At 35.1% G+C, this 22500-nt stretch overlaps 1 protein-coding gene across 3 annotated transcripts in view; it reads right to left on the reverse strand.

Moving 5' to 3' along the window:
- The window catches only part of Nha1 (Na[+]/H[+] hydrogen antiporter 1), a 237280-nt gene that overhangs the window by 6075 nt on the left and 208705 nt on the right, over nucleotides 1–22500 (reverse strand). For all 3 annotated transcript variants that reach the window (XM_069832260.1, XM_069832258.1, XM_069832259.1), the window contains 6 exons: nucleotides 16375–16557; nucleotides 8632–8807; nucleotides 4365–4471; nucleotides 3983–4147; nucleotides 1785–1928; nucleotides 1593–1694 (listed from right to left, as the gene is read on the reverse strand). In XM_069832260.1, coding sequence (XP_069688361.1) covers nucleotides 1593–1694; nucleotides 1785–1928; nucleotides 3983–4147; nucleotides 4365–4471; nucleotides 8632–8807; nucleotides 16375–16557 — 877 coding nt within the window. The remainder of the gene's footprint in view (nucleotides 1–1592; nucleotides 1695–1784; nucleotides 1929–3982; nucleotides 4148–4364; nucleotides 4472–8631; nucleotides 8808–16374; nucleotides 16558–22500) is intronic.

Consider the following 22500-nt stretch of genomic DNA (forward strand, 5'->3'; position numbering starts at 1 on the left):
TTCCCGATTTACCACGAAAATCGTCTGTAGCTGCATTTAGATTGGCAACAGGTCATGATTGTTTGCCCAAACACCTGCATAGAATTGGAATATATCAGTCCCCTAACTGCCCATTGTGCAACTCAAACCAAGAAATGGATTCGGAACACCTCAAAATCTGTGCTTGAGTGGCTGGCCATGATAATATCTTTGAAAAATATTGGAGTGCAAGAGGTCAAATGACTTTATTGTCAAATGCCTGGCATTAGAAAACAACAACAACAACAACATTTTTTTTTTTAATTTTAAAAATGTTATTTTTTATATAATCCATGAAAAAATATTAATAAAATAAACTAGCAGCACTTCTTACAAAATAAATGCACAGAAACATACAGCTACCTCATAAATACTTGCAGTAAAAACTTCATCCAGATTGAATAATTTCGAGGGAAAAATTGTTCCGGAGCCGGGTATCGAACCCGGGACCCTTGGTTTAACGTACCAACGCTCTATCACTGAGCTACCCGGGAACTCTAACCGACACCGATCCAATTTTTCCCTCTATATCCACAAAGTGGGCTGACAACCGTCAAGCAACCAACTTCGAGTGCACACTAACTCCGTGTGACTTAAATTGTGGTTTTCTGTTAACGAACAGTGACGTGTATTATGCAAATCAAGATTTCAGGTGACAATTTAAGTCACACGGAGTTAGTGTGCACTCGAAGTTGGTTGCTTGACGGTTGTCAGCCCACTTTGAGGTCTGTGGATATAGAGGGAAAAATTGGATCGGTGTCGGTTAGAGTTCCCGAGTAGCTCAGTGGTAGAGCTTTGGTACGTTAAACCAAAGGGCCCGGGTTCGATACCCGGCTCCGGAACAATTTTTCCCTCGAAATTATTCAAATCAACTTTACGGGGAGTTATACCTGAAATCTTGATTTTCATCCAGATTGATTATTTGGCACAAAAATTTGGTGTTGAATCAAGAAAAATAAACTTACGAGAAACTACATTTGAAAGTAAAATAAATATTTATGTAATTGTTCACGAATTAAGTATTAATTTGAAAGTGAAAGTCAAACTTTGTTATATTAATTACTATTGATTATCTTTTTAGGTCGTGTATTTACTCTGAAACGGTTAGACATTCTTGTATATCTTTTGCATTGATTATTCCTCAAACATCTCATTAATCTTTAACAGGATCCATTCTTTCATTAAGGTGCATTCTTGTACATAATTCATGTGAATTGTAACTGTGACCACTATTTTATATTATAACTTTACTATTGTTTATTGGTTATAAAATATGTATTTTGATGCCAACTATAACCCTAATATACCTCAGGGTGAAATAGGGTTTATTAAATTGCGACAATAAAAAAGAAATATATATTTATGTAAATTAAAATTCTCCCTCGCAATATTCATCTAGTAACTTCAGGGAGCCAACTTTAGAACAAAAATTTACTACATTTGTAATCAGAAATTTATGAAAAAGAATTCTTTGATGAAAACATTATTTTGACAGCTCTTTAAATGCCACGCCCCCTTGTTGTTTTGTTTCTTATCAGTGCTGTAAAGTGACTACGTTCCAGGTCTCGTCTTACCTGTACTGTAGCTTTCGCCATCCACGACAGGGCCACGAATATCTTCTCCTTGAGGTTGAGTTTCGATCCCACGGCGATGATCACGGTGAAGATGATGCGGGCCTGCAAACAAACACTTGATATCAGTGTCGCCGAGGCTTGAAGTGTAGGCCTACAGCACGTGCTGCAGTACCAGCATTAAGGCAGACTCACCACGATGCCGGCCACGAGGCAGGCCAGGCCGATGGTGACGGTGTGCGGCTCCAGCTCGTCGATCTTGATCTGCGTGCCCGTCAGCCCGAACAGGACGGGCTCGAAGATCATCCAGAATATCTCGAAGGCCGTGGCCACGGGGTTCTGCAACACAGAGTGAGCGCGCCATGGCGTTAAGCAGGCTCCGATGTAAATGTGGCTGGAGACAGGGTGCAGCAGTGCAATGTGATGCTTTTCAGAACTAGGCAATACCAAATAGATAAAATAAGGGAAATAACGAAATCAATTAAAGTAAATAATGCAATAAAATAAGTAACATGAATAAAACAAATAATAAATAAATAAATAAATAAATAAATAAACAAATAAATAAATAAATAAATAAATAAATATAAAATAAATAAATAAACAAATAAATACATATAAAATAAATAAATAAATAAATAAATAAATAAATAAATAAATAAATAAATAAATAAGTAAATAAGTAAATAAATAAATAAGTAAACAAATAAATATAAAATAAATAAATAAATAAATAAACAAATAAATACATACAAAATAAATAAATAAATAAATAAATAAATAAATACATACAAAATAAATAAATAAATAAATAAATAAATAAATAAATACATATAAAATAAATAAACAAATAAATAAATAAATAAATAAATAAGTAAACAAATAAATAAATGTAAAATAAATAAATAAACAAATAAATACATATAAAATAAATAAATAAATAAATAAGTAAATAAATAAATAAATAAACAAATAAATAAATATAAAATAAATAAATAAATAAACAAATAAATACATATAAAATAAATAAATAAATAAATAAATAAATGAATAAATAAGTAAACAAATAAATGAATATAAAATAAATAAATAAATAAATATAAAATAAATAAATAAATAAATAAATAAATGAATAGATAAGTAAACAAATAAATGAATATATAATAAATAAATAAATAAATAAATAAATAAATAAATAAATAAATAAATAAATAAATAAATAAATAGCCTCAGTATATAGACCAACAGGACACAGATCAATGAAGACCAAGATATCGATGAAGGGATAAAGGCCATATTTCTTAGATTATTGTTACATATCACATGGTCTAAAACGAATAAATTCATGATGATTACGATGAATAAATAAATAAATAATAAACAAACAAATAAATGAATAAATAAATACATAAATAAATAAACAGGGAAATTTGCAAATAAACAAATAAACATATAAATAAATAAATAAAATAATAAATAAATAAATATAAATAAATAAATAAACAAAGAAACCAGTAAACAAACAAACACATAAGTAAACACAAAAATAATTACAAAAAAAATAAGAAAAATAAATAAATAAATAAATAAAATAATAAATAAATATATATAAGTAAATAAATAAACAAAGAAACAAGTAAACAAACAAACACATAAGTAAACACATAAATAATACAAAAAATAAGAAAAATAAATAAATAAATAAAATAGTAAATAAATAAATATAAATAAATAAACAAACAAAGAAACAAGTAAACAAACAAACTCATAAATAAACACAAAAATAAATACAAAAAATAAGAAAAATAAATAAATAAATAAATAAATAAATAAGTAATTAAATAAATAAATAATGCAGTAAAGAAACAAACAAAGAAACAAATAAATGAATAAATAAAGAAATAAATAATAAACAAAGAAATAAGTAATTAAATAAATACATAAGTAAACAAACAAACAAATAAATAAACAAATAAATACATATAAAATAAATAAATATATAAATAAATATATAAATAAATAAGTAAATAAATAAATAAATAAGTAAACAAACAAATAAATAAATAAATAAACAAATAAATACATATAAAATAAATAACTAAATAAATAAGTAAACAAATAAATAAATATAAAATAAATAAATAAATAAGTAAACAAATAAATAAATATAAAATAAATAAATAAATAAGTAAACAAATAAATAAATATAAAACAAATAAATAAATAAATGAATAACTAAATATACGATGAAAGAAACAGATAAACAAACAAATATATAAATAAAAAAATAAAAAATAAATAAATAAACAAAGAAAAAAGAAATAAGTAAATAAATAAGTAGGGCCTACATAAACAAATAAACAAACAAATTAATTAATTAGCTATTGACTCACATCCTCGACCTCCCAGCCCTGCTGCGACCAGAAGTACAGGGACACGAAGGCGGCGGCGATGCAGCCGAGGGGCCCCGCCCCACCATAGCCGATGCTCTCGCTGCCCAGCACGGCGATCAGGCCGCCCCCGAACAGCATCAGGATGCGCAGGGGCACCACGAACGGCTGGGGACATGTCGTCAGTGACAGAATTATTCACTTCACTTCAATCCCAGCTGTTATACGAGGCTTTGAAGTGGCAACCCACCAAGTGAAGTTGCTTCGTGTGACTTATCTAACATAAATATTACGGGAAAAATTTAATGAAAAGCAGTTGGTGACAACAGGCCACTTGGCAGTGTTTTTATTTTGAGCATAGCAGCATTGTTGAAGAGGCACTCACGTCTTGCTTCTCCGGAACGTACTTCAGCAGAATTCCCCACAGCACGCCGAAACCAATGCCTCCTATTATGGACAGGGGCCCCTGGATTATCTGGAATAGCAGCGTTTCTGAAAACAACAACGACAGACTGGATTACAATTATTGCAGTCATCAGGATTAACTGACCAGGAATGGAAGCTTATCCTTCGAAGAGATCAACAAGTTCAAATATCTGCGAGCAACAATAACAAATATAAATGACACTCCGGAGAAAATTAAACACAGAATAAATATGGGAAATGCCTGTTATTATTCGGTTGAGAAGCTTTTATCATCCAGTCTGCTGTCAAAAAATCTGGAAGTTAGAATTTATAAAACAGTTATATTACCGGTTGTTCTTTATGGTTGTGAAACTTGGACTCTCACTTTGAGAGAGAAACATAGGTTAAGGGTGTTTGAGAATAAGGTGCTTAGGAAAATATTTGGGGCTAAGAGGGATGAAGTTACAGGAGAATGGACAAAGTTACACAACACAGAACTGCACGCATTGTATTCTTCACCTGACATAATTAGGAACATTAAATCCAGACGTTTGAGATGGGCAGGGCATGTAGCATGTATGGGCGAATACAGAAATGCATATTGAGTGTTAGTTGGGAGGCCAGAGGGAAAAAGACCTTTAGGGAGGCCGAGACGTAGATGGGAATATAATATTAAAATGGATTTGAGGGAGGTGGGATATGATGATAGAGACTGGATTAATCTTGCTCAGGATAGGGACCGATGGCGGGCTTATGTGAGGGCGGCAATGAACCTCCGGGTTCCTTAAAAGCCAGTAAGTAAGTATATAGGGTGAACGGTAAATAATATAATTAGTTTGAGAGAGTTATTCTTTGAGATATTTCAAAGAAATAAGTTTCATACAATTTTGCTCGTTTTTACTTTCTTTTCGAGATAAAATGGTTTTATATGAAACATTCTGTAGCCTGTTTCGGGAAAGCCACTTAGACTATTTAATTGCCAATATGCTCAGTCAGTTTAAGAGAGAAATGTATTATGATAGGCCTAGGGGATTGAAAGAATTTTAGTTTTGTAATTTGTCTTTTAAAAGAGTATAAATTTGATCCAAACAAATGCAACATTGTAAAATTCCTTTTGCGTATATGAAAATACCATTTTATAATTTAATAATAATAATAATAATAATAATAATAATAATAATAATAATAATAATAATAATAATATAAAGTAACAAATTTTGTTAATAAGGATGAGTAGGCCTATTCATAACATGTTTAAATTGTCAGGTTGGCAACACTTATAACCACTTTTTCTGCCTACAATTCCCATAGGAACATAGCTAGCAATATTCCAGCCCCAATGTGGCAAACTGACGAACTTCCATGGTGATTGACCTTCATCATAGGAACTGAAGCACTCTGTACATGTGCATAATATCATGACCAGATAGTATAGACATGGATAAATTGTATAATAGGATGCGAAACTGCGGTCAGCACCATCTGGCGGCGGGGGGGGGGGGCTGAAATAAGATGATCAGCGCCCAACGTCGTAGGTGGTGAACATTAGAACTACGTGTTGGGTACATTACCCAGAGTTCTCTATTTATCCGTTCGAGATATTGCTACAAATACTTCCGTCTTTGACGGTCTTAGTAGTCAATTTTCTTTAACAAAACCTATTTACATTTCAATTTATAAAATCATATTTTTGTAAAAGGCAAAGGTCCAAGAGACCTGGTACTCTTAATAAAAACATCTAAAAAAAATATATTGCTCAAAGAGACAAGATGGCAGACAGAAACTTGCTAATAAGTGAACATAAAGTGATACTACGTGTGTATAAGCAGTGTATGTTAAACAGTGATGTTTATGGACGTTGTAAAAGTAGTGTTGTTGAATGTATTGTAAAGTAATAGTAATATAATGAATTGAACTATCCAAGTAGTTCTTGCAGACTTTTCCATTGCGCTGTACAATAAATACCCAAAGAATACAATCCCAATTATCTAACCTTTTGCTTTATTTTTTGTCTCTGTCTGGTTATATTTTAATTGGGTAGTGTAAAATAGATCGTCTCTTTTATCCTCCTGTTGGCTCCGGTAAGAATTTTCAGTAGAAGATGCTGTGAGGAATAAAAATGTAAATGTTTTATTTTAAATTGGGTTAGTTTTGAATATCGATGAGGGTGGGAGGGAATACTTTCTGCACAGTTTAACATTTTCGTCACCAGGTGCGCTGCTAAATGCATGGAGTAATTATACTTGGGAAGGTCTATGTTGGCAGAGCTACCTGATGTCTTGGGAAGGGTCAGGGAGGGTGAGTTGAACTAATCCTATGACACAGACACTTGTATAGAACAGCATTTCCTGTTTTTTTCCTCCCCTTCCCTCACCAGGACATCTGGAAAGGTTGTCAGTGGTGGATGTTATTACAACTATGTGTTAACAACATTTTTCAGTGTAGTTTGAGAAGGCCCTTATAATAATTTTATAATTAAAATGTTAGAAGTATCGTGCTTTATATTAGGCGTACTTGTCCTACTGTTTGTGATTCTTGGTGTAGGAACAAGAGGAAAGCCACTGCAGTCTGACGCCAGGGAAATAGTGTGCAATGTACATAAGTTTTTCGTGGAGGAGTATGATGCTTTGAAAGTCGGAAACCCTACAATAAACATAGTCGAAGTAGCAAAGCGAACTCCTGCTGCGTATGGAGTATCTGAACGCACTGTTTACCGTATCCTAAATGAAAAGAGAGAAGCAGATGAATCAGGAAAAAAAGTGTCAACTCCGGGCAAAAAGCGGCCGAAAAGAACTCCCACGAAAACCAATATAGACTCATTCACTGCGGCCGCCATCAAGGGACAGATTTACTCCTTGTACAAGACTGATTTTAGTCCCAGTGTGGAAGATATTCGTGATGCTCTCGATAAGTCTGGGTTATTTTATGGCAGCAAATGGTTGGTGCGGTAAAGACTAAAAAAACTTAATTTCCGTTACGCTAAGAATAACTTCGGACGGAAGCTTCTGACAGAGAAACCCGACATAATTGCTAAGCGATTCCATTTCTTAAGGAGGACGCGCGACTTAAGAATAACCGGGCCGCCCTATCGTTTACCTAGACGAAACTTGGATAAACATTAATCACACGAAGAGCAAAATTTGGATTTGTGACGATGGTGACATTTCTCTGAACGTGCCCTTAGGAAAAGGGGGACGATTTATTATTGTGCATGCTGGATCATCCTGTGGATTTATACCAGGAGCCTATCATAGTTTTAAGTCAAGAAATGAACGCCGTTAATTTCAAACATTGGTTCCAAAAGAAACTCCTTCCGAACATTCCACAAAACAGCATCATTGTAATGGACAACGCCTCTTACATTCTGTATAGCTCCCACTTTTGCATCTTCTAAATCAGACATGCAGTCTTGGTTACGTCAGAACAACATAGAGTACGACCCAAAGGCGACAAAAATCGTATTGTACGACATAATAAAATTTTAAAAAGGAGAAAATGGTAAGGTACGAACTGGATACCTCAGCTCAAAGTGAACCACACCGGCGTACCGTAGTGTGACTGCCACCATGCCACTGCAATTTTAGTGTCATTGAGTTCATCTGGGCACAAGTGACAAATGATGTCGCTAAACATAATGTATCTTTCAAATCCAGTGAAGTCATAAAATTATTTGAAGAAGCGTTGTCCAAGTTCACGCCAGAGAATTGGAAAAATGCGTGTGAACATGTTAAAAAGGAAGAGGATTTTTTATTGGGAATGGGATGGAATGATTGACAAAGCGGTGGATCGTTTCGTAATAAGTTTGGACTCTGATAGTGATGACGATGACGGTGATGACAACATGGAAGTAGAAGTAGAAGAATCCGCCACTGCACATACAAATAGTTTTATGGAGTGTGTCTGTCTCTTGCCACCATCCCCCCCGCAGATGACCGGTCAGCCACTGAGTGAGTGAGAGGTAAGAAATATATCTTTCTCTGTCTAAATTTCTCTGCCAACTAAAGAATTCTATACTATAGTTACTCTTTTCGCTACTTGGTGCGCTGCTAGATGTAATAACACCTCTCCTCCCAACAGGAGGCAGCAAGATTAATTTCTACAACAGCGCCTCTAGTATGTGTTACGGGAAACTCAGTAAGTTTCGCATCCTATTATATAATTATCCACGTCATTGCCATAACAGTCACTGCGCGATATCTAGCGGCGAAATCTTGTAACACTACCGCGCTTGATTATAGATACGCCACCTGACGTGAACATGATGCTGTGGATGATCCCGAACACCGCCACTGATGTCGCGTCGTCGATGCCGGACACGGCGATGATGAGCGTGGGGATGCCTTTGGCCACGCCGTAGCCTTTCTGACGCAGCCTGAACAGGCAGGACACCACGACGGCCGGGGAGACAGCGGCTATCACGGACCTGCAAATACGTAACCAATTTTACAAATTATACAGGGTGATCCGTTTGGGTATGGATAAAATAAAAACACCGTAAAACATTTACTACTGAACTTTATTTGTTGAAACTTTGTGCATACAACACTGAAAGATGGGAGATTCCTCAGAGCTCAACATGACCCCCATTGCGCACCCTGCACAACTCATAACGGTGATGCAATTCAGCCCATGTCCGTTGTAACATAAGAGGGGTGATTTGTTGAAAAGCTTGAGTAATTTTTACTCTCAGATCATCAATGTTCCTGGGTTTCTGTGAATAGACAATGTCTTTAACAAAATCCCACACGAAGAAGTCAGGAGGGGTTAGATCTGGGGAGTTTGGGGACCAAGCCAAGAGATAGCTGCTTCTCGTACTGGGTTTCGCCTGCGACCTCCTGCATGTTTTTTTTAACACAGAACCTGTTTCTACAAATGTTCGATACCACAACATTATGCAATCGTATTTAGGTACATTATGCACACCATACTCACGTAGAAATTCTTTTTGAACTCTTTTAACACTCTCAAATTTAGCATACCAAAGAACACATTGTGCCCGCTGTTGATTTGAGGTAGCCATTTTAATAATCTACGATTTTCATTTGTCCTTTCAGATTATGCATTGTTGATTGTCATGGAAACTCCCATCTTTTAATCATAATATAACCATCAAGAAATTTTTCCTACTATCATAATAGCTTTATAATAATAAATTAATATTATCCATACCCAAACGGATCAGACTGTATTTTAATTTATTTTGATTTTTTATCGTTCAAGGGGTTTTATAATATTAATGTTATATAATAATTGCATATGTGAAAAATGCGAAATGGACCATGAACTTACTTATTTATATGACGATTTTATTTAGCTAACTGAACGTTTTAAATACGAGGGGGATCCAGGAAATAACGATCGTTCGCGCATACCCGCCGCGCAACTGACTCCCCTTCCTTGTTTGAAGGTCAACTGGCTTCCTTAACATGTGTTCTCATAATGTTGTGAGTACTGGTTGCAACAAGTCGCCATTGTGCATTTTGTGTTATTTCAAAATGAACGACGTGATTGATAATCCCGCCGACTGTGAGGTGAGGAGTGTGGTTCGATTTTTGAATACCCGACATTTGAAACCTGCAGAAATTTACCGGCAATTGAAAGAAGTGTATGGTGATACTGTAATGAATGAAAGAAATGTGACAAAATGGTGCGAAATGTTCAACAATGGGCGAACAAATGTCCACGATGAAACTCGACCCGGACGCCCATCACTCATCACAGAAGACCTGAAGACTAAAGTGAACGACAGAATCTTGCAAGACAGGCGCACATCACTCGACGAATTGCATATTGCCTTTCCTGACATTTCTCGTTCTTTGCTTGGTGAAATTGTGTCGCAACATCTTGGCTACCACAAAATCTGCGCACGATGGGTTCCACGGCAACTGAGTGACCAACACAAAACTCAGAGAATGGCCTCAGCATTGACATTCTTGATGCGATATCACACAGATGGAGACGCCTTTCTTGATCAAATTGTGACTGGTGATGAGACCTGGGTGTCTCACAACACCCCAGAGACCAAGTGCCAATGACGTCAGTGGCATCATCCCTCATCACCCAAGAAGCCGAGAAAATTCAAACAGACTCTCTCAACACAAAAAGTCATAGCTACTGTCTTTTGGGATCGCAAAGGTGTTCTTTTGCTGGATTTCATGCCAAAAGGCACTACGGTACGATCAACGCAAATCGTTATTGTGAGACTTTACGAAAACTACGGCGAGCCATCCAAAACAAGATGCGAGGAATGCTTTTGAGAGGAGTTGTGCTTCTTCACGACAACGCCCGCCCGCACACTGCTGCTTCAACTCGAGAATTGCTGGATCAATTCGGTTGGGAAATCTTTGATCATCCGCCCTATAGTCCAGACCTTGCTCCTAGCGATTTTCACCTTTTCACTAAGCTGAAAGACTTTCTGGGTGGTACGCGTTTTGGAAGAGATGAAGAGTTGAAGAAGACAGTGAACACCTGGCTTAATGAACTGGCGGCAGAGGAGTGTAACACGGGAATTCTAAAGCTAGTGAACAGATACGACAAATGTTTAAATGTAGGCGGTGATTATGTAGAGAAGTAAAGGAAGCTTCAGTTATGTAACAGACTTTGTTTTTTCAAATAAATAAATATATATTTTTTTAATTATTACAACAAAACGGTCGTTATTTCCTGGATCCCCCTCGTATTTTGATAGGGCTTTTCGTCTCGAATGATTCTGTCTGCACTTCGTAGTGTATTGGCTAAGATGCTATAGTTGAGAGTTTATTCTCTGGTGTAGTTTTGATGTTTAAATTCCATGAGAATGAAACATTTTAACGAATTACAGTATTTTTGGTCTTTTGTTCGTAACATTACTACAAAAAAAAAATCAGAAATTTCAGTAGCATGGGCAGACAGAAACGCCGGAAACGTTGACTGGAACTCAGTGCAGGATAAAAGGAAATGCGTCCACACCTGCGGAGTGCGAATGGCAGCGAAACCAGGTTGGCCCGGATTCGAATCCCGGTTGGAGCAACTTACCTGATTGAGGTTTTTTTTCAGACGCTAAGGCCCGATTGTATAAACCATTTAATCTTAGATCAGAGGTTAAATTTATCCTTGTTTCAGCTGAACTTGGAATTTTGTGTTGTATAAAGTCTAATCTGAGATTAATTTGTCTCAAACTAAAGTCAACTTTGACTGAAGAAATTTCTCCGATTAAGTTAGATGATCCAAGTTCAGTTATTTCTTTTCTGTTTGAAATACACAAGTGACAGAGTGTGCAAATAAAATATCCATTATTATTAATATTAATAAATATGTTAGGTACATTTATATATATTTCTTTCAATTTCTTGCCTTAATACACAAACATTCTTATATTTTATAAGGCTCTATCGTGTTCAGCAGTATCAAATAACATAACCTATAATTATATTATGTTTATAACAACCATTAATTATTAATGGATATGATAGGTACATTCATAAATGTTCAATTAACTGTATTACTAAACGAAAATTGTCGTTTTATAAAGCTTTATTATGTTTAGCAGTATCAAACACCATAACATGATAACAACTTGGAGAACAGTCAACCTTCTTTTTATTGTCCGCCATTATTTACATTGCAAAAAAAAAACAGTGTCTCCAACAGAGTGTAATACGGAAAGTCGCCAAAAAGTAGTTGTAAAGTCGCTAGATTTCTCATTATCAACAAAGAAAGATTAAATTTTGTCACTATGGGGTGCTAAAAAGGACACTAAATCCCTATTTAAGCAATATAAAAGTTAAAAGAAATTGTTGTTGAAAAAGAGTTAAAATCGCTAGATTGGCAACACTGAACAAACCTGTATAACATGGTCCGTGCATCACGTATTTCATCTGTTTATGCGATGTTGCCAAATCCTTTTCACGTGAACTTAGATTGCATTTGAACCAAGGTAATTTGATCGCAGAAAAGTTTTATACAATAGAAGAAGTGTCTGAACTCGGTTTACTTTTCGATCTTCGATCAAAGTTGATCTTTAGTCAGGGAGTTTTATACAATTGGGCCTAAATAAGCTAGATGTTGGTACAGCGCAGAGTGTGCAGTTTTCCTAATCTGGCTGACAAAATTCATTTTCTAACTTACTGATTTCACTGTATATTTTTATGAATTTATGTTCCTAACTGTTCAAGGCATCTTGTGAAGACAATGCGCGATCTTTCTCCCGGATATTTGTTTGTTTTACAACAGCGTAAACATCGCTATCTGCAGAGGGTTGAATCCACACTCCTCAGTCGCGATAGAGAGAGCTTTGTTCAAAGTCATAGTAAGTGCTAGTAAATTGTGTTTTCTTGTCTTCTCTGACATGGAATTTGTAAATTCAAGTATGTGCTTCAATATAATGTGTAATTTAGCTAAATTACTAAATTAGAACATCCAATACGGCCTTTATTTCAAATGAAGAATATTTATATAATTTTTTCCATAAACTCTGGCTTTAACATGAGTTACAAAATACTAGCCGTTAGTTGCTGTCAAAATAATTGCATATTTATATTCCGACATCATTTCACGTGTGAAATATTGTTTGGTTGGTTGCGTATAGCTGCGAACCTAACCGGTGTTAATTATTTTCAGTGGCGTGGCGGGCTGTACGCCGCCGGCAGCTTTTTGAAGTTTGGTACCGGAGTAGTGCTGAATCAAGGACTAACGAGGTTTTAAACAATATTATACAGACGTGGACAAATTATTAACAAAATTGACGATTTTTATGATAATTCTGTTTACAAAATTTGACTTTTCAATTTAGACTACAGTTGACAATTTTGGATATTTCCATCATTACAGTAGACAGAAATATGCAAAAATGTCAACTGTAGTTTAAATTGAAGAGTCAAATTTTGTAAAAATATACAATAAAAATCTTCAATTTTGGTAATAATTTGTAAATTAGCAAAAATGTCAACTGCATTGAAGAGTCATATTTTGTAAAAATATAAAACAAAAATTTTCAGTTTTGCTAATAATTTGGAAATATCCAAATTGTCAACTGTAGTCCAAATTCAAGAATCGAATTTTGTAAAAATATGCAATAAAAACCTTCAGTTTTGCTAATAATTTGTAAATATGCAAAAATGTCAAATGTAGTCCAAATTGAGGAGTTAAATTTTGAAAAATATACAATATAAATCTTCAATTTTGCTAATAATTTGGAAACACACAAAAATTTCAACTGTAGTCTAAATTGAAGAATCATATTTTGTAAAAATATATAATAAAAATCTTCAATTTTGCTAATAATTTGTCCACGTCTGTACCTCCATTAGGACTGAAAGACATTCTCAGTGATATTGAAAATAAAATTAAGAACGCCATCAGCCATTTTTCTGTCCCGCTGGTTAAAGTACCATAGAAGTAAGAAAAGATTTTTAAAGTATAATGCTGACTGGCTAAATAATGACTTCAATTTCCCTGAACAAATCTGAAATTTTTGCCTGTGGATGCGACATCTGAGCCGAGTAGGGGTCGTCCAAGTAAACTGTTCAGTGAAAGCAGCAGTAAGAGCAAAAAAAGTAAAGTTCAAAATTTAATAGGAGACCTTAGTCCGGAGGAAATTTCTTTGGCTGCAGAATCAACTTTAAGATCAGCGGGAAAGCGATATGCAGCACACATTGTGAAAGAATTTTATTGTCAGAGCATCTCCACAAACAGCAACCAGAATCAGCAATATCTTACCTTTATGCCCACGTGCATCAACGTCGGTTAGTGTAACCATCGGTTAAAATTGTGACCTAATCCCCGATTAAGCATTTTTATGGTGGATCGACCTCGGTTACGACTTAAATAGGAGGTTAACCACAGTAATCTCTAACCGACCAAATATGAGCGGTTAAAGGAGATAACCAGCGATTAGTAGAGCAAGTAAAGCAAAATGGCGGCCATAACCACAGGTGATTATTTCGAAGACGATTATTATTGTGCAGTACTTGAATTACTTGGATAGAGCGTGAGCGTGAAGGTTCTTTAGTGGAATGAGAGAATTCTTACGAGGAATTAGGTGACAGAAAATTTCAGGAGGGATTTCGTTTATCAAAATCTACAAATGGATCAATTGAAATAACACAAAAACAATCATATTTCTCCTACGGATCGGCTTCTTTTATTACGATTCTATGTAACTATTATTTTCTGTATTTTAAGAGGGAATACTCGAATACCGTATCTCTTTCTCTATGTCACTGGCTGAACAAAGAGAGGTTATGGATGGATCTTAGGATAATGCACAATTCCCTGGTGTAGTCCAAGATCGTACACACATTCCTACCAATTTTCTGCATCCTTTTCCTTTATGGATATTCCATCTTTTTTATATAATAGGCCTACATTTAAATCTAGTAATTAAGTCTATCGATACTTCAACCTCATATTGGGATATAATCATTTCTGGATTCAATATTCCATTTTGTACGATTTTAACCTAAAAGTACTGAAAAACAAAGAAATGGGACTCACAAATATAACAGCGCCCAAAGGCAAACAAATGCAACGCGAAAATGTAGGATACGTTCATTTCGATGTAGAACATAGTGAGCGCAGTCGTTTTTAGACGTTGACTATTATCTTTGCAGCGGTATGGATGCTTTCCTTTAGTCATTTTGTAGAAACAATGTACCATCGTAGACTTTACTCTGGTTAAATGAGGTGTCAGCTAGCCATGTTTTAGTAATCGGTGATTATGAATGGTGCACATAAATTACATTTTAACCACGGCTACTGTTTAACCATCGTTTCGTGATCTATGATTACTGCGTTTTTAATCAATGTTGATGCACTTCGCCATTAGACTGTAAAAAGCTGCTATAAATTTCGCAATATTGTACATATTTAATCAAATTACTTCATAAATGAGCAAAGAATAACTGATTTTACTCCATCTTACGTTCGATTACCTTCAACTTTCAAACATTAATGAATATGCCATGAATTCCTAACTGTTTATTGAAAATAATTTTTCAAGGATAAGGGACATGTTTATATTAAATTTAAATATATTTAATTACATTAATAGTTATTAATTTACCTCTATAAAGAGGTAGTTTTTCTTATTTAAACATAATCAGAGTTTGTCCACAATTAAAATATAGTACATTTAAGTTGTTCATAAAGTTTAATTAAATTATGTTAGAAAAAAAAATTAATTTTGTCTAAATTCACCAACTATAAAGGGGTAGTTCTCCTTACATAAACATAATCAGAGTTCGTAATCATATCAAATAGAGTACCTTTAAGTTCTGTATAAAGTTTCATGAAAATATGTTAGAAAGAAAAGAAGTCATTAATTTCTTCTAAATGCACCCCCTACGAAAGGGTAGTTCCTCTCACACAAAGCAATCAGAGTTCGTAATCATATCAAATACGTTGCCTTTAAGTTCTGTATAAAGTTTCATGGAAATATGTTACTTAGAAGAGAAGTTATTAAGGGGAGATTAAAGACTGAAAGGGTGTAATTTTCACATTTACATTGAAACTTCAATAACTTGGGACACACTTGAGCCACTGTAACGAAATTTTGCAGAGATATTCTAGACATATGTGTGCATATACTGTGTAAATATGAAGCAGATTGGAGCTGTAGTTTCGATGATATTGAAATTTTCATTTTGTAATTGAAAATAATTGATCTTAAAAATATAGTAATTTTTATGCACCATTTTCTCAGAAAATATCATAGAACATTGATTCAAACTTTGCACACTCCAAAAATGACTTATAAGAAGGCAATTAACGAACAGGCAAGTATTATAGAACAGTCATACCAATAAAAAAAAAATTTGCAACTTATAATTTAATATTCTTAAATTTCATACTTTTTTCAATGCATAATTAGTCACTGTTATGCAATCAATAGTCCCACATATGTAACTCTTCATCAATTTCTGTAATATATTAATTTTGTCCAGCTAGATTAAGGAAATTGCACTTGTGCGGCGTTGTAAAATAACTTACTAATCTAAAAGGAAATGACTGACCCGAGCAGGAAGCCCCAGATCCAGGGCAGTCCCAGCAGGTAGTACGTCATGATGGCCATGACCACGCACTCCACCACCCAGGGCACCAGCCCCAGCTTGGGCACCGTGATCCGCAGCCTCTTGAGCGCCGCGGGGTCCAGGTCGAGTCCCGCCCGAGTCAAGATGATGACCAGAGCTATCTTCCTGCAGCGGAGAGGGAAAGCATGAAGTCAAACATCCAAGCAAATGCTTCATTCATACGTAAATAATTATGTAAGCATTTCGAATATATACCAAGAGTCTGTGAACTGCCGACCAGTAGCCTGTTTCTAGTAACTGCCGCGGTAGCTTACGCTGGTAAATATCAAATTTCTATCAACAGTAATCTCACTAGAGGTTTTGATTTATCCAGAGAAAATCAAAACTCGAGTGGGATTTAATTGACTATTACACGATTAGGAGAAAGTATATAAAGATTAGAAGTAACGAAGTACTCCAATACAATAAAATATTAATTGACTTACGAAAATACAACTGTTTTCAAATGTATTATTGCACCATCTCAACATTACGCTAGATGGCAGTAGCTGTTTTCTTGTTATCAGTTGTGCCAACTATGGAATCTTCATTGAACGGTTACTAGTCAAGAAGGCTTTGTTGATTCAGTTTCGTTTTTATTAAAACAGTTACATTCCACTTCAATCATCCGGATCCCAGTAATCAACGTCACTTGACAGATGATTTTCAATAAACCTTAGTATTAAACAATCTCTGATACGTGACTATCCATAATATCATATAGCAGAAGCTATAACATAACCTAACTAATATACGCAAGTGTTAGAAAAGTTTTAATTAACGACGATGACATAAAAAACAAACATGAATAATTTTAAAAGGAATAATTATTGAAAGTACAATTTTCAAATTTGAATGTTTTAGTGGTTGGTGGTTCAGTTGATGTTATATTGGACGTGTGCGTAAAAGAAGTGAACTCGTTGATGTACATGGTGTATCCCTCAACTTATTCAGGATTTCCGAATGATGCTCTTCATTTATTTCAGGGAAGATGCATAGCTATGATCAGTGATCTTTATTAATTCTTGTTCTTGAATGCCAATGCGAGTCATATTTGAAAGTGCTGTGCATCGACTGGAGTGGTTTGTAATTTTCTGTTTTTTTTTTTTTTTTTTTTTTTTTTTTTTGACGTTCAGACCAGTGTAGTTTGAAATGTTGGCAAACAAAGAAACAAATGCTAGGGTAGTGATAGAAATAAACAAATGCTAGGGACGCGATAAAATCGTGCGATAAGCAGCCCTGATTGGTTGAAAGACATTCTTTCGTACCGTTTTATTGGTCAAAAGTATTATGACGTAGTAAAAGTGTAATAGTAGGGATGAAATTTCTTGTTCCATAAAACTTTTCTTACTGCAGTAAAATATCTTGCGATTGTCACTTGTTATCTTATTAGGACAGTGTAGTAGAATGACTGTTTTACAATCTCTGCGATCACTGACAGTTGAAACAATCATCACGGCTTAAGTTATCAGAGTTTGGTTTTCCTGTGAATGAAACTGATTTTAGAATGAATGTGGGATGTTATCTGCAACGCAAAGTGTGCCTAAAAATGGCCGTCTTTAGCGACCTCGGCGCTGCGTCGCGGCATGCGTCAGAACCTGGGACGACTTTGTCTTGAACCTCAAAAAAATCACTGAATGAGCCTTTACAAGAAATTGTGTGACTTGAGTCACGGAAGCGAGCTGTACCTCGTTTTGTAGCTTAAAGACAACGCTATCAATGTATTAAAATATCATTTGTTTCATATTACAGTATATTGAATTTTACTTCTCCCCGTACTTTCCGGACTCCAGGCCTACCAACATATGAAAGTCGTTTGACTTATGACAACGCCAAAAATAAAAATTATATCGTTTTACATTATGTATATATGATATAATTTTTATTTTTGGCGTTGCCATAAGTCAAACGACTTTCCTCAAAATAATAAATAAATTGTAACTTTGGCATACTTTTTTGGACGGGTCTATGCTACTGAATAAAGTTACTTCAACATATAAAAAAAAAAGTAACATAGCACAAAACATATAATTCAAATCATTTTTATGAAAACACAGACACAGACAAGCTTCAGTTCAGAGACAAGCTTGAATTTACCTAATTTAAGTCAAATTAAAGATACGTATGGCATTTCTGTTAGTTCGCGTTAACTTCCCAACTAAACTAAATTAATTTACTTACATAAATATTTATTTGAAGGAAAAACTGAATGAGGCAGAAACAAATAGTAAGAATAAAAACATTCGAGATTTATATAAGGGTATGAAGGAATTTAAAAACGGATATCAGGTAAAGATAAACGTGATCAAGGATGAGAATGGTGACTTGCTTGCAGACTCTCATTCAATCCTGAACAGATGGAAAAACTATTTTGGGCAACTACTAAATATACATAGGCCAAATAGAAATGATCGGGACGAAATTGAAATACAAACTGCTGAGCCATTTATACCCGAACCCACGCTTTCAGAAGTCGAAATTGCGATAGAAAATCTGAAAAAGTACAAGTCTCCAGGTATCGATCAAATTCCAGCAGAATTAATACAAGAGGGTGGAAGTGCATTATATAGCGAAATTTATAAACTTGTACTTGCTATTTGGGAAAAGGAAATTGTACCAGATCAATGGAAGGAGTCCATTATTGTACCTATTTTTAAAAAGGGGGACAAAACCAACTGTGGTAACTTTCGAGGAATATCACTTTTGTTGACGTCATACAAAATTTTGTCCAATATCCTTTTGAGAAGATTAACTCCATATGTAGATGAAATTATTGGGGATCATCAGTGTGGTTTTAGGCGTAATAGATCGACTATTGATCAAATTTTTTGTATTCGACAGATATTGGAGAAAAAATGGGAATATAAGGGTACAGTACTTCAGTTATTCATAGATTTCAAAAAGGCGTATGACTCGCTTAAGAGAGAAGTTTTATATGATATTCTTATTGCATTTGGTATTCCCAAGAAACTAGTTCGATTAATTAAAATGTGTCTCAGTGAAACTTACAGCAGAGCCCGTATAGGTCAGTTTCTATCTGATGCTTTTCCAGTTCACTGCGGGGTAAAGCAGGGAGATGCACTATCACCTTTACTTTTTAACTTTGCTCTAGAGTATGCCATTAGGAAAGTTCAGGATAACAGAGAGGGTTTGGAATTGAACGGGTTACATCAGCTGCTTGTCTATGCGGATGACGTAAATATGTTACGAGAAAATCCACAAACGATTAGGGAAAACGCGGAAATTCTAGTTGAAGCAAGTAAAGAGATAGGGTTGGAAGTAAATCCCGAAAAGACTAAGTATATGATTATGTCTCGTGACCAGAATATTGTACGAAATACAACTATAAAAATAGGAGATTTATCCTTCGAAGAGGTGGAAAAATTGAAATATCTTGGAGCAACAGTAACAAATATAAATGACACTCGGGAGGAAATTAAACGCAGAATAAATATGGGAAATGCCTGTTATTATTCGGTTGAGAAGCTTTTGTCATCTAGTCTTCTGTCAAAAAATCTGAAAGTTAGAATTTATAAAACAGTTATATTACCGGTTGTTCTTTATGGTTGTGAAACTTGGACTCTCACTCTGAGAGAGGAACATAGGTTAAGGGTGTTTGAGAATAAGTTTCTTAGGAAAATATTTGGGGCTAAGAGGGATGAAGTTACAGGAAAATGGAGAAAGTTACACAACACAGAACTGCACGCATTGTATTCTTCACCTGACATAATTAGGAACATTAAATCCAGACGTTTGAGATGGGCAGGACATGTAGCACGTATGGGTGAATCCAGAAATGCATATAGAGTGTCAGTTGGGAGGCCGGAGGGAAAAAGACCTTTGAGGAGGCCGAGACGTAGATGGGAAGATAATATTAAAATGGATTTGAGGGAGGTGGGATATGATGATAGGGAATGGATTAATCTTGCTCAGGATAGGGACCAATGGCGGGCTTATGTGAGGGCGGCAATGAACCTCCGGATTCCTTAAAAGCCAGTAAGTAAGTAAGTAAGTAAGTAAGTAAGTAAGTAAGTAAGTAAGTAAGTAAGTAAGTAATTAAGTAAGTAAGTACATAAATATTTATTTCACTTTTTTTGCACTGTTCCTTAAATATCTTGTACAATTTTCATTGTTACAATTGCATTTACTACATGATTCTCTCAAGGTCTCTGCAACGCATCGTGACGATTCTGCCGTCAGATGTCACTTTATTTCGCTGTATCTCTACGATCACGTAGGCAATGACCTTTATTATAATGCTGTTTTCGTCAACTGTTTGTTCAACGACCGGAGCCCTGTAATGAGCGGAAGACGAACGAAAACGAGAATACAAGCCGCAAGGGAGAGTGGAAATTCGTTTCAGTGTGTAGTGGAAAGAGGGCTGTAAATCCAGGTGGCTTTGACATGAAGTGATATTCAAATATTTCTGTGATTAAAACTTTGTCTAGTTTTTGTTTCTTAGCAACAGAAAAACAAAGGAGAAAACAGTCTGCTTCATTACTTTTAGCAGCACATAGGCCTAATAGTTTTACGTTTGAAAGCTTGCAGCATACTTCCTAAACCTTGTTGAAAAGGTCCATAAATTTAATTCCTTTCCCAATGTTCCTAATGTAACATGACTCAACGTCACATACTAAAGGCCCATTCACAATGAAAATTAAACACAGCCGTAACATAAACACAGAAGTTTTCGGTTAGGTTACCAAATGGGATCATTCACAATGGAGCGCTGAAGTATACGACAGAATAAGAGGAAATGGCGTCGTTGTTATGTTTCCATGGTTACCGAGTATGTTTGCTGTTATGTTTAAGTTCCCATCGTGAATGATGGTATGACTTCTTGATTTTACCGTAACGCTTACATTCTTAAGTTAACGCTTACGTTATGTTTAATCTTCATTGTGAATGAGGCTTAAGTCTGCGGATTGTTGACAGAATAAGGAAATAACCTCGAGGCATGAATGGCACCTTGTGCGTCTGGCGCGTATCAGATAATCGATGTGTGTCGTCTGATTCTGACAACTTCAAATTGATCGCTGAGAAGTTATCTGGATCTTGATTTATGGTGACAGTCATTTGTGACCTGATAGCAGCTATCGAACACATCTCTAATGGATGTGACAAGCTGATACGATCAAGTTCCCGGAGCAACAATAAACTCGTAGTAATGCTGATTAACAAGTGAACATCAACCTCTATCGCATCTTAATCACATAGTTGGATGTCAGGAAGTTACACTGTTGAGAATTAATGTGAAGAGCTTTGCACCCGAGGCCATGTTGTGCAATCATAAGAAAATTCATAGGCCTACCTCATTAATTTGTCAGAAGAAAAAAAGTATAGGGCTTTCTTACTACGGACACTTGAAGGGACAAAATATCCAAATTATTCATTAATAGGAATTTCACTGTACAGCTTCCTATTTTAGGGCCCCCAACAGTGGCGGTGCGTCAATAAGAGCACAAGAGCACGTGAATACCTTGTTTCCATTAATGCACGACTACTTTTATTATTTAATACCGTATTGACGTAGTGGGGATGTATAATATCAGGATCGAGTATTTTAAACTTCCCGCATCTTGCATAAACTTCTTATGTAAACTTGGCAACATCCGTTCACGTACAAGCCTTGCTCTTTTCAAGAAGGTTACAGAAATTTCACGCATGTAAATCTAGGTGGCTTTGACATGAAGTGATATTCAAATATTTCTGTGATTAAAACTTTTTCTAGTTTTTGTTTCTTAGCAACAGAAAAACAAAGGAGAAAACAGTCTGCTTCATTACTTTTAGCAGCACATAGGCCTAATAGTTTTACGTTTGAAAGCTTGCAGCATACTTCCTAAACCTTGTTGAGAAAATTGTCTTTGCTGGCCGCTTATGACTCGTCAAGAGCACAAAGCATTAAGTGAACAGTGAATCTAACCTACATATGTCAGGTGCATTGATGCCTATCGTTTACGTGCTACATCTAGAGGAGAAAATTTAATTATTCTGTATTTTAGCCTTCAGGTGTCAGCATCTCACTGTCGGAACGTTTACTGTATGTGGATGTGTGTACAGTGCTGCTAC

This window comes from Periplaneta americana, chromosome 8 (genome assembly GCF_040183065.1).
Source record: "Periplaneta americana isolate PAMFEO1 chromosome 8, P.americana_PAMFEO1_priV1, whole genome shotgun sequence".
Classification (NCBI taxonomy): Eukaryota; Metazoa; Arthropoda; class Insecta; order Blattodea; family Blattidae; genus Periplaneta; species Periplaneta americana.